Source organism: Trichomonas vaginalis, chromosome I (genome assembly GCF_026262505.1).
Source record: "Trichomonas vaginalis G3 chromosome I, whole genome shotgun sequence".
Taxonomy (NCBI): Eukaryota; Parabasalia; order Trichomonadida; family Trichomonadidae; genus Trichomonas; species Trichomonas vaginalis.
This window is the reverse complement of record NC_067203.1, coordinates 25168064-25179691: the sequence shown is the minus strand read 5'-3', so window position 1 is coordinate 25179691 and position 11628 is coordinate 25168064. Positions and strand designations below refer to the sequence as shown.

General features: G+C 33.0%; 4 protein-coding genes across 4 annotated transcripts, besides 1 other annotated feature; 1 reads left to right on the top strand and 3 right to left on the bottom strand.

The window, feature by feature from the left end:
- Nucleotides 1-93: 93 nt before the first annotated feature.
- On the bottom strand, nt 94-432 carry TVAGG3_1047270 (structural constituent of ribosome; the record flags this gene model as incomplete). The annotated part of the gene is made up of 1 exon (XM_001584478.1): nt 94-432. One exon carries the CDS (start codon nt 430-432, stop codon nt 94-96), a length of 339 nt encoding a protein of 112 aa, XP_001584528.1.
- Nucleotides 433-709: 277 nt separating this feature from the next.
- Nucleotides 710-3820, top strand: TVAGG3_1047260 (negative regulation of histone ubiquitination; the record flags this gene model as incomplete). The annotated part of the gene is made up of 1 exon (XM_001584477.1): nt 735-3746. The coding sequence occupies one exon, from the start codon at nt 735-737 to the stop codon at nt 3744-3746; it is 3012 nt and encodes a 1003-aa protein (XP_001584527.1).
- Nucleotides 3821-4187: 367 nt separating this feature from the next.
- TVAGG3_1047250 (protein kinase protein) lies at nt 4188-6681 on the bottom strand (the record flags this gene model as incomplete). The annotated part of the gene is made up of 1 exon (XM_001584476.1): nt 4245-6653. The coding sequence occupies one exon, from the start codon at nt 6651-6653 to the stop codon at nt 4245-4247; it is 2409 nt and encodes an 802-aa protein (XP_001584526.1).
- A 344-nt stretch (nt 6682-7025) lies between these two features.
- On the bottom strand, nt 7026-11131 carry TVAGG3_1047240 (uncharacterized protein; the record flags this gene model as incomplete). Its single annotated transcript, XM_001584475.1, has 1 exon — nt 7083-10088. One exon carries the CDS (start codon nt 10086-10088, stop codon nt 7083-7085), a length of 3006 nt encoding a protein of 1001 aa, XP_001584525.1.
- A 15-nt stretch (nt 11132-11146) lies between these two features.
- Nucleotides 11147-11628: part of a mobile genetic element that runs on past the window's edge.

Here is an 11628-nt window from a genome sequence, read left to right as displayed (position 1 = left end):
AAAAACATAAATTAAATTGAAGGAAACATAATAAAATGCGTTTAGAATTCTTTTGAAAATATTATTTTTTGGAAATATTTGTCATGAAGGAATTTACTCGTCCTTCTGCTTGATCATCTTAAGGATTTCGGACTCACCAGCATCAATGATGGAGATGACTGAAGAGCGGAAATACTTACCACAGGCTGTACCAAGATCGACGTTGTCGCCATCGAATGGGAGGATATCGCAGCCAGAGAGCATAGCGTAGTATTCGATGAGGGAGCGGTCGGCTGGAGCAACATTGGAAGCGAAGATAACAAGCTTTGCCTCGCCGTTGCGGAGGGACTTGAGAGTCTGTGAGATGCCAAGGGAGTACTTGCCGGACTTTGTAACAAGTGAGAGAGAGTTGATGATTGATTCACGTGCACGGCTCAGTTTCTTACGACCCATATTCGAAAAAGACCAAAACCGTTTCTTATCGTCTCGCTCCTTCACTTTTTTATGGTTCGACCATTTTCAAAAAATTAACCAGCTTATAATTTAAAATATCGAAAGTCTATTGGTTGAAGATTAATTTGATTTGGTTTTTAAGCCTAAATTTTTAAAGTCGAAGAATGAAATTTCAAAATCTGATCGTCAAAGTTGAATAAACTGCACCATTTTATTGATAAGCATATGCTATAGCGAACATCATTATTTTCTGGATTTTTAATGGTAAAATTTTCATGGGGAATAGCCCCTCAAACACAGGTATGCCTATGCCTGTTGAATCAAGCGAACCTAACGAAGTTACTGAAAGTATAAACAAATTATCTCTGAAGTTTGACGCCTTATCTCTTCAAAATTTTCAAATTGCAGATCAAATTGAATTTTTTAAGAATTTTTATGAATGCTGCAACAATAACTTGAACAATCTCCGTGCAAAAACAATAGCCGCACTCGACAATAGTAATTTATTAGATAAAATTGAAATTTATTTAGAAAATCAATTTAATGAAGAATCATATTCATATATTTTTCAAACACTAGCTCTTATAGCCGGTTCTCTACAACAAGATTCTGCTTTACTTGTTAGAAAATTCAAAATCGCAACTTTAATTTCAAAATTTGAGAAGTGTAGTGTAGAAACAAGGAAATTCATACTTAACGTAGTTGCAGCAGCATGTCCTCATGCAGGTACAAGCAAAAACGCTTCAGCAAACCAAATTGAAAAATCAATTGTTGGAGAATTGTGCAGATTGTTCACTACTCCCGACCACAAGTACGATGAGAATGATTTTCTTCATATTTGCATTATTCTTAATTATTTAGCAAATTTTGAATCATTGGCTCAATCAATCATTGATTCTGAGTCAATTCCGAACTTATCGTGCAAGGATGAACATTTACACTTACAAGCAGTTGATTCTCAACTCGATTTACTTATTTCTTTGATTCCTCAGTACGGATTCCCTGATTCCTTCTATAAAAAGAATATTTGCAGTTCTGAGAAGCTACAGTTAGTCGGATACTCTGAATTTTCTGATATTATTCGTCCAATTTTAATTCAATATTTTGAATCGAATTTATTACTTAGCTACAGCATCAGAAAGATTCTTTATCTTCTTGCTTTCGTATCTAAATACAAACCACTCAAATGGAATGAAAATTACTCAAAAATTTTGAATCAAATTTTGAATTTACCAAGCGCAAACACTTTAGCACCATATATCCTTCTTCTATTGCTCAATGTAGAAGATCCAAATGTAATTTTGAATACAGATTTCATAGAAAAATTGAAAGCTTTTCAAATTAACAATAAATGGTATGCAAAACGCATCAAATTCCTTAGTAAATCAACTACAGATAAAGAATATAAGACAATTGATGACTTTAGAGATATAGACAAACATAATATAACATATGATGTTGTTCTCAAACTTTTGAAGGTTTTAAAGAACACAAAACCATTTGATGCCACACAAGATGACTTCTACTCTAAAATTACCAATACAATTCGCGCATTAATTTCCAATTTCGTTCAATTATCTCCTTCAGAAGGTAAATTTGTCTTTTTACGTCTTGGATCACAATTGTCCTTCAATTTGACATTGATTGGACCAGAAGATGCCTTCCAAACATCAATGCTCATTAATCAAGATATCGGAGCCATGATTTTCTATTATATTTTCCAATCCGGAGTAGAAAATCTCAATTCCCTTCAAGACAAGCTTTCTAAGTCCGAATACGGATCAGTTATGAAGTTCCCTCCGGTGACTTCCCCGGACGATATGACAACGATAAGTGGACTTTTATCGAAAATCTCCAATGTTTTTTATGATATCAAAGGAGTGGCTGATTACACTGTATACTTGATTGATTATAAGAACGAGAGACACAATTTTGCACCGAACGAACAATTTTTCAGATCAATTATTTCTACAGTCAGACAGCCATGCGATGCCATCAACAATGACATTGTTATGATCATAGAAGAAGGCAAGAGTGAACCAACAAAACTCCAAATTCCAAAAGTTTTGTGGGAAAATCAGATTTTTACAAAAATTGTTGAACTTGCAAGTGAATACTTCAGAGTAACAGGTATAAGAATCATTGAAGAAGAATTAAACAAGAGATGCTACGAGTCTTTGGCAAATCTTGTATTTTCATTCGCATTCCATTCATCAGAGACACGCGCCATGTATCATTGTCCATTCTTATTCTCATTCGAAACAAGATACGCCTATCTGAGAACAGTTTTCATGGATTATGAGAATTATTATGATTTTATTCTCAGAAACTTCGAAAACAAACCGAAAGGATTCCGTCCATATCTCAGAACACAGATTACTCCACACAGAGATAACATTTACGAAGACGGATTGAAGATTCTCAGAAATTGTGGCCAAGGAACACTTATTTGGGACACAGAGTTCGATGTCGCCACAGGACAAGGCCCAATGAGTGAGTTCATGCAGCTGTTGGCCCAAGCCTTCGCGAACGACAAAGAAATGTGGATGGAAAACAAAGAAAACGGATTATTCCCTAAAAGCAACGTCACAAAGAACTTCTGGGAGTTCGGAATCCTCTGTGCAAGAGCTATTCTCTTAAATAGCCCTATAGATATCCCTCTTTCCGATGCTTTCTTCGCTTTAGTTCGTGGAGATGAAGTTGATATTTCCCAATACGATGAACAAGTGGCCACTTCACTTTCTGACAAAGATAGTTTGATCGGATTGAGTTATGACATGTTGGGTGGACCAGATAAAGAGATTACTGAGGAAAATGTTGATGATTTCATCAATTTCGCTCGGAATCTGTCTGATTCATGCAAAGAATCCTGCAGAGAGTTCCAAAAAGGATTCTCAACAGTCATTCAAGCAGAAGCATTGTCATTGTTCACTCCAAAAGAGCTTTCTAAGTTAGTTTGCGGAGAATCTTTCGAGTTTACTTTGGAAGATTTCGAAAAATACGTAAATATAACAAGAAATGCTAATGAAGCAATGAGAACAATGCTTGGAGAGGTATTGCTGGAGTTTTCTTCTGAACAAAGAATGAAATTCATCCAATTCGCAACAGGATGCAACAAATTGCCAATTGGAGGCCTCGCAAACCTCAATCCAAGACTAGAACTACAATTAAAGTTCGATGAAGAAGATACTCTACCAACTGTTTCAACTTGCGGAAGATTTTTGAAGATGCCAAGGTATTCATCGAAAGAAATCATGAAAGAGAAAATAGCAAAGGCTCTTGACTTCTGTGGTAACTACTATGCTTTCTCTTGAGAAAAAAAAAATTTCGGATATTTTATTTTTTATTTTTATTATGTAAATTTCATAAAAAATACATTCCTTTCCTCTATTACTTTAACTACTGTTTCAATTTTTATTTGATTTACTTAAAGAAAAGATTCAAAGTTTTTCTTTTAGAAGAATGACTAAGTTTTCATGGTTTAAGCTTCGATAACTTACGCAACTAAAGAATTTTCAGGTCATATTGCTGAAAAATCTGAATTAAAGGAAAATATTGTTCAAAATAATCAAATTTCTTTTTATAAATGGATAGAAACGAATAAAATTCTCTTGTTTTAGCTTTGGATATTATAGGTGTTTCTATATCAGTAATGAATTCATAGAATAATTTTGAGATGATATTCTATAGTTCATAAATTGTATGCTACTTATAAAAATTAAAACATTTTCAAAGAGTAACACATAATAATAAAGGTTTTAAATATAAAATACATAACAAATAAAAAATAAAAACAACAATAACATAAAAAGTTATTCCAAATAAGATAAAAACTTCGCAATCTGTTCTTTGAACTGAGAGTAAGATGACAAGTTTGAAAGAGTCTGAATAATACCTTGAGATTTCAATACATCAGGAATTCCATCATATTTCGCCATTTCAGTAAGTGCAGGAATGATGTTGTAGATATAAGTAAACTCTGGTTTCAAGTAGTAGTGCAACAAAGGAATTAATGAAGGATAAATGGTCAAATAAGTTATTCTACAAACCATATGCAGGAGCTTAATACCACCGTTAATAAGCTCTTTGTCCTGGGAATGGAAGGCCGTATGTAAATATTCTGAGTACATTTGGCTTATTTCGGGTAATTCTGCAGTAGACCTTGGAAATTGGATACAACTGAGTAGGTTAATGAAAGGTATGTGTTCTTCTGGAGTCGCTTCTTTGGAAAATGAAATAACAAAATCTAATATTCCAGGAATCTTCGGGAAAATTGTTTCGCAAGAGATGAACTTGCAGGCAATGAGTAATATCTTCAACACCTTTCGCTTGTCAGTGATCAGAGGTATCCAAATATTATTTTCGGAAGTTTTTACGTGATCTGCCGAAATTGACATGTATTTACATAGAGTAAGATAGGCATTCTTGATTCCTGCGAGCGTCATCATCACGAACTGTTGGAAAATAGTGTTGGAAAATGGCATTGCATTACCCATTAATAATAATTGAGTACAATACATGGAAAACTCTGGATCTATGAGGTGAGTATAGACTGTTGATGCATTTATACCCTTATTGGCAGGTACATGGCTCAATAATGCGTAATAAGAATATTTTATAACAGTTCTTGAAGAATTCGAGAGTCCTAGTATGAAAACATCACCATAATACTCAATGAGACTCTTAAAAGTCTCGAAATTGTAAGCGGCGGTCAAAGCTGTTACAAATCTTGCGACATAATTCGTATTCATGAATTTTTCCGAGTAATTGAGATACAAACGATAAATAAATTCTTGTTGGCAATTTTTGGCAATCAAACGATGGAATAACGATAAAGAATCCGAAGTTCTGATATTAATAAACAATTCGAACGCAGAAGACATCGAATCATTGATAATTAATATGTTAGTTTCAATGAGCAATGCAAATAAGTCCATAATAACCGTAACCGATTGAGGAGAAATGAAATTTAATTTTTCATAAAAATTATTCTTAATAAGTAAGTCAAAGAACAATTTCTGTTCATAGGAGTGCTTGTATAATATATTCAGCAATGAATGAAGTATATTAGGAGGCGCTGTAGAGAAATGAGACAGAATTACTTCGTAAATCGATTGATAATCGGAAGAAGGGAGTTTTTCGAACAAAGAAGAGATGTATTGTAACAACATTGGACTGTCTGGGCTTTCCGCAAGGTTGTAATTGATTCTGATCGATTTATGAACAATTTTTGTTTTTGATTTGCCTGAAATTGAGAATTCTTCAAGTGTAGAGATTGGTTTCGATTCGTACTTGATTAATGTTGCTTGTCGTGCTCGCATTTGACTAATGTTGATCGCCATTTGCTGAATTGTTTTCAAATTTGCGCCAGGAATCGTAACTCTGCCTTCAGCGAACTCTTCGTAGATAAATTTGAACGTAGGACGATTCACAGGGCTCTGTTGCCAACATTGTTCTATTAATGTCGCTACACTTCTTGGAGTTTTATCTGTAAATTGCGGTCTTTTGTCTGCTTGAACGAGTGCGATGATCTGGTTGTTATTGTATTGCTCGAAAGCGACTTTCTGTTCGATGAGCTCGTATAATAAAAAGCCAAACGCATAAACATCAACCTTATTATCAACTTCTTTGTGATTTAACAATTCTGGAGCAACGTATCTCGGATCGGAGATCAAATCTGGATATGTATTAACCCTCTCAAATCCACATATAACAGGAAGCTTCTGATTGTTTAAATAAATGTTTGAAAGATTCAAATTTCCGTGGATAAATCGTTTTTCGTGGAATTTCATCATGCCATATGATATACATAGTGCAATAATAACTTTGTGAGTTGGCGATATCTCAACGTCTTGATAATTGAATAAAATATTTCGAAGATCACCGTATGGATAATGATCTGTAATTAATGCTGGTTTAGGCTGTACGTAGAAAGCACGAAGTGGCATTAGAAATGATGAATTACACTGTGCAGCTGCATAACATGTATTAAGGAATTCATTAAGTTCGGAAGCACTATCATTATACTCAATTAAAAGAAAATTTTCATCGTTTGTAATATCCGAAACGCAAAACGATGTACTGAACTCGTTTTTGTTGATAAGCGATAATTTTTGAAAATCAGTTGATTTTCTCTTAATAAAACTCAATATTTCTGCAAATTGTTCTGATGAGGAAGGAATCTGGCATGCATCATGTTCAGATAGTCTTCCAGTAAGCATCAGAAATAGATTAGATTTTGCAGATTTGAATTTGACAACGTAAAGTGTCAAAAATCATTTAAAATGTGAAATCAACCTTATCAAAAGTAAATACTTCAAATTAATCGTCAATAAAATGATTCTCTTATAGATTTTCATTCATGTATACATGAAAGACAGAAAATTACAATACTTTGGAACTTTTATTTTAACTATTTTTGATGTCGATTTTTTATCAACATTATCTATCCATAATTAACCAATATTCCACATATATTCTGTGAGAAAATCCCAATGCATAAAGATTGCATTAATAATTAACATATTGAATAAATATTTTTGATATTCTCTTGATTTATTGAAAATGTATATGCAAAAGAACATTGTTAGAGACTAATTTATAAAAACAAACATATAAAATGGTAACTTTATTAAAACTAAACTAATAAATCACAAACAAACAAAAGCTTCGTCTGAATCACACTCTTCTTCGTCATCAGCCAAGTACTTGATATCTCTTGGATCGACGTAGATAGTGACAAAATCATTGACGACGAAAGCTAAATCACAAATGTAATCCGTGAGTAAATCAGAAACAGCGGGAGACACAATGACAGCATTTGGCTGTCTGTTCTGTCTAGCGCCGTATCCATCGAACATGCAGTTGTTGAATTTTCCTTTCATTAAAACAGCTGCAACAGACATTTCATAGATATCTTCAAATTCTAGGGCTTTCTGGATAGCAAAGAAAGCAGTATTCAACGCAGAAAGTGCAGAATCCATTAAAGAAGTGTCATCATCATTCAATCCAAAAACTATCTGAATTTCTCCGAAAGACCATGTTAAAAATCGTGGATTGAATTCAGCTGTGAATTCTTTGACTTCGCTAATGATGTATCTGACTTCGTAGAAACAAGAATCTGTTTCTGAAGTTTTATCTCCTTCATTGAACGAAGTAAATATCAAACAAAGCACAATTGCATCTCTTTCCTTCATTTCAGGTGTAAATGATTCTAATGGATGCAATACTTGTATCATTGACTTGTAATCACTGTCTTTTGAAGAGATATTCTTCCTCAAATCTTCCATTTCGCGGGATTTCTCTATAACTATAACTCTTAGACCATCTTGGACATGCGGACAAACGCTAAATTCTTCATTAATATTCTGATAATTTTCTCCGATGAAATTTGACATTACGCCATTAAAATCTGTCAACCATAGATGATTAACAAATATAATTTCATCGGAAGAATCAATAATAGCTGCTGGATATCCGATCAAATCCAAAGAAAAGCTGTTTTCATTCATTCCTGTAACAGTATTACTTCCATCTTCGCTAACAGCTGTTCTTACATATGGAATAAGTTGAGTTATCATCTTTGTATAAAGAATTGAATGAACAAACTCAAAGAAATAAATGGAAATGATGGAAACGAATACCGCTGCTAACAGGAATATCCAAGAATGAATGCCAACATGGTTAAATGTCACCTCATTCTTATCTTTATAATATGCTGTATATCTGTTAGTGATATATTCATTATTTGATGGAATTAATTGGTCTAGGAATATATCAGCGGCTTGATTGGTGAAGTTCATTGTCTCTTCTTCGTTAATTGCGTGGTAACTGCTCGAAATCAACTGAGACATGTTATCAATCAGTGGATAATTGTTACTATGAGATCTGTCTAAGCCCATAAGAACATATAATGTTGTCTCAATTCCATAAGCTGCTAATGGATATTGAGTATGATTGAGAAGATAAATTCTGAGGCATGTAATACCGGTTGAAATATAGAATAATTGAATAATCTCTCTGAATATGTCGCTTAAAGCAGCCATTAAATAGATAATTTGGTTTTGAACGTCGTATTGCATCAAATGCATCAAAAATATATACATAATAATGGTAATGGCAATCAGAAATAGTATGATATATGTATAAAACAGATATCCTTTCTGATTGCCAGATATAATTTTTTGAATTATGTTGGATTCTTTGTTTGGAACACCTTCTGAGAAACTGTTCGTTATTTTATGAAGTTTGATACGATAAAATATCAAAGAAATCAATAAAATCAATCCAGCAACGTAAATGAACACTGTTGCAAGATCTCCGAACATAACGTACTTCAGTCTTACTTCATTGCTTATATATGCAAGTAATGGGTTGAATTTTCCAGTAAAAATTCCAAACCAATCTGTCATATTAAGAAATAGCATCTGAGTTAAGTAGTAATACTGACTCGCGTTACATTGGGGTGCTCCTAATACTGTTTCCGTTGCAGTTGCGACTCTTGTTCCTATAGTCACGTATGAATAATTAAATTCTGTCCCGTCAAGAGCGCTAGAAGCAAGATATCTATCAGCAAACAAGCTCCAAAGCGAATTATTCAATAAAGCACTCGTTGACAAGATATTATTTAAGTTTTTGTAGAATAATGCGTGTTCAACAAAATATCCGTCAATAAAAGTTTGAATTTGAGACCTCATTTCTGCAGTATCAAGGACACCACGGCAAGGGCGAAGGGAGTTAATCATTAACTCGCAGAAACTTGTCTGTTTATCATTGACCGCGGTGGATAAATTCATTAAACCGGAAGCATTCGTGTCGAATGATGCTGTAGCAAATATGATACATGCAACATAACCAACAAATAGCACAATTATTGAGATGTTAACATATTCTAAAAATCTTAAGTGCTTGGACTCTAATCTGAACATATCATTTGATATTGCTGACTTCAGGGATGCTGTGGAAACCTCTTGCGGCTCTTGTGATAACAAATTTTCTTTTGAATCAGATAAAAATTCGTATTTCTGATTGAAAAACACTTTTTGAGTGCACATTTCACGCCATAATGGGTTCTCTGACTGATAAACATTGCATAATTTTATCTGTTTCTCTAAACTTTCCGCTTTTGCCGGGTCCATTGCGCATCTTTCATAAAAAATATTGGCAAGCTTCATAAATAAGGGCTTATTAGGGTGTTTAATAAGCATTAGTTCGACATAGAACTCTACTTTTCGCTCTAACTCTGATAAAGATGTTCCAAAATAAAAATAATTTCTTTTGTAAACATGTTGAATGAGAGGAACGCAGGAGTTAATGAGTTCAAAGAACTTTCTAATTGCCGTTGCCATAATCTTATAATATTCGAGGTCTTCTGGATCAATATTTACAGATCTTCTTTTTTTCAAAGTTTTGTACTCAAAAAGCTTGAACGATTCAAAATAATTTAACTTATTTGAGTTAAAAGCTTTGTTCTCTATTTCTGCTAGATGAGGAATTGATTCTGGAAGACAACTTAATAATCTCAGTAATGATATGTATATAAAATGATCCTTTTCTCTTTGCAAGCAATATTTGAACATTGAACCGTCCAACAGAAACTTTGGATCCGAAAAATACATCACATAACAGTATTCTAAAAATCTTATACCGTCAGACATCTTTATATCTTCAACGCAGCTGGCATTTAGTATTCTCCGTTTCATGAGAGTGATTCTGTACTCATTGATTGTGTATGATATCACGAAAAAAATATAATATACCAAAAAAGTGAACCAAATGTGTAATATGAAGTCGTACTCTATATCATAGAATATGGCGGATACACCAATACAGAATTGATAAAAATATGCGAACCCAAACGATAAATGTGACGAAATTTCATATCTTGACACGAGCATCATCAATCTTGTCTTAGCGAAATATACTATAGATGTAATAATATATATTGCTGAGCAAACGTATCGCCCAATTTTTGGATCTTGATAGTCATATAAAAATACAATTAAAAGTAAATTGATATATGCAGGTGCATTCATTGTTCTATTTGGAACTATCGAGTAATTTTCAATTGAATTGAGCATTGACGTATAAAACATCGAGATAACATAATTTTGAATTGAAAGTAACAGCATAATGATAAGTTGGATAGATGCGTAGAAGAAGTAAGATGCACTTGGACCTGAAAATATCTTCGCAAAGACTCTTCCTGTCATGATTATGTTGGGTACCATTAAAATTTGCGGTATTAATACAGACATAACATAAGAAATTATTAAAAAGTTTGAACTAAACGCATGGTTTCTCCGTATTTTGAAAATAGCGAAAAAGAAAAAGAAAATACAAAATAAAGTTGCAACTTCTATAAGGAGTAATTGTTGATATAGATTTGGTTCAATTGAATCAGTCATAACAAATTGAATTACGCAGTTTAAAAATTTGATGATCGTGTTTGATTCGTTTTTATATTTTGATAATACGCAGGTCAAAATGGAGACAGAGCATAAAATCTGAAATTGGGACAAGAAGTAGACTACTTGTGAGAAAATACCGCATGATTCAGCTGCTTTTGAATAAAATAATAGAAGAGTATGGATTGTACTTTCGAAATCAGCCTTGGAATCCTCAATAGCGTTGATTTCGATTATTGTCGAATACAATTTCTGAGTATCCATCGACTTTGATATGTCACTCTCCATAAAAGATAAAAGAAAATTAAGGGTATAGTCCACTAAAAATTTTTAAGTTTTGACAATGAAAATAAGCTCTGTGACCATGTAAATATATATCTATGCAAAACGAGAGGTTATGCCATAATTTTTTTTAGTTATCAAATTTTCCTTTTTTTGAGAGAAGTCTCTCAATAATTTGAGAAGAATCTTTGATATAAAGAGATACACATTTGTAGAACGAAGTAAGTGTTTTCCAAACATTTTATATGTTCATCCTGTATAACAATATAAAGTTGCATAGTGCCATCTTGTGCGTTTGCTATTTTATGTACTTTTTATTGAGATAATCCCTCTTCTCGGGTGATTTTAACAGTCAACTCAATTTTAAAATAAAGATTTCATCAAAATGATTTCGAAATTCGGATATTGATTATATAAATAGCACTATTAACATATTTTGGATGAGTAAAAAATACCTTGTTTTGTATGCATTTAGTACACCTTTATTTTTGATTAAAACTATAAAATT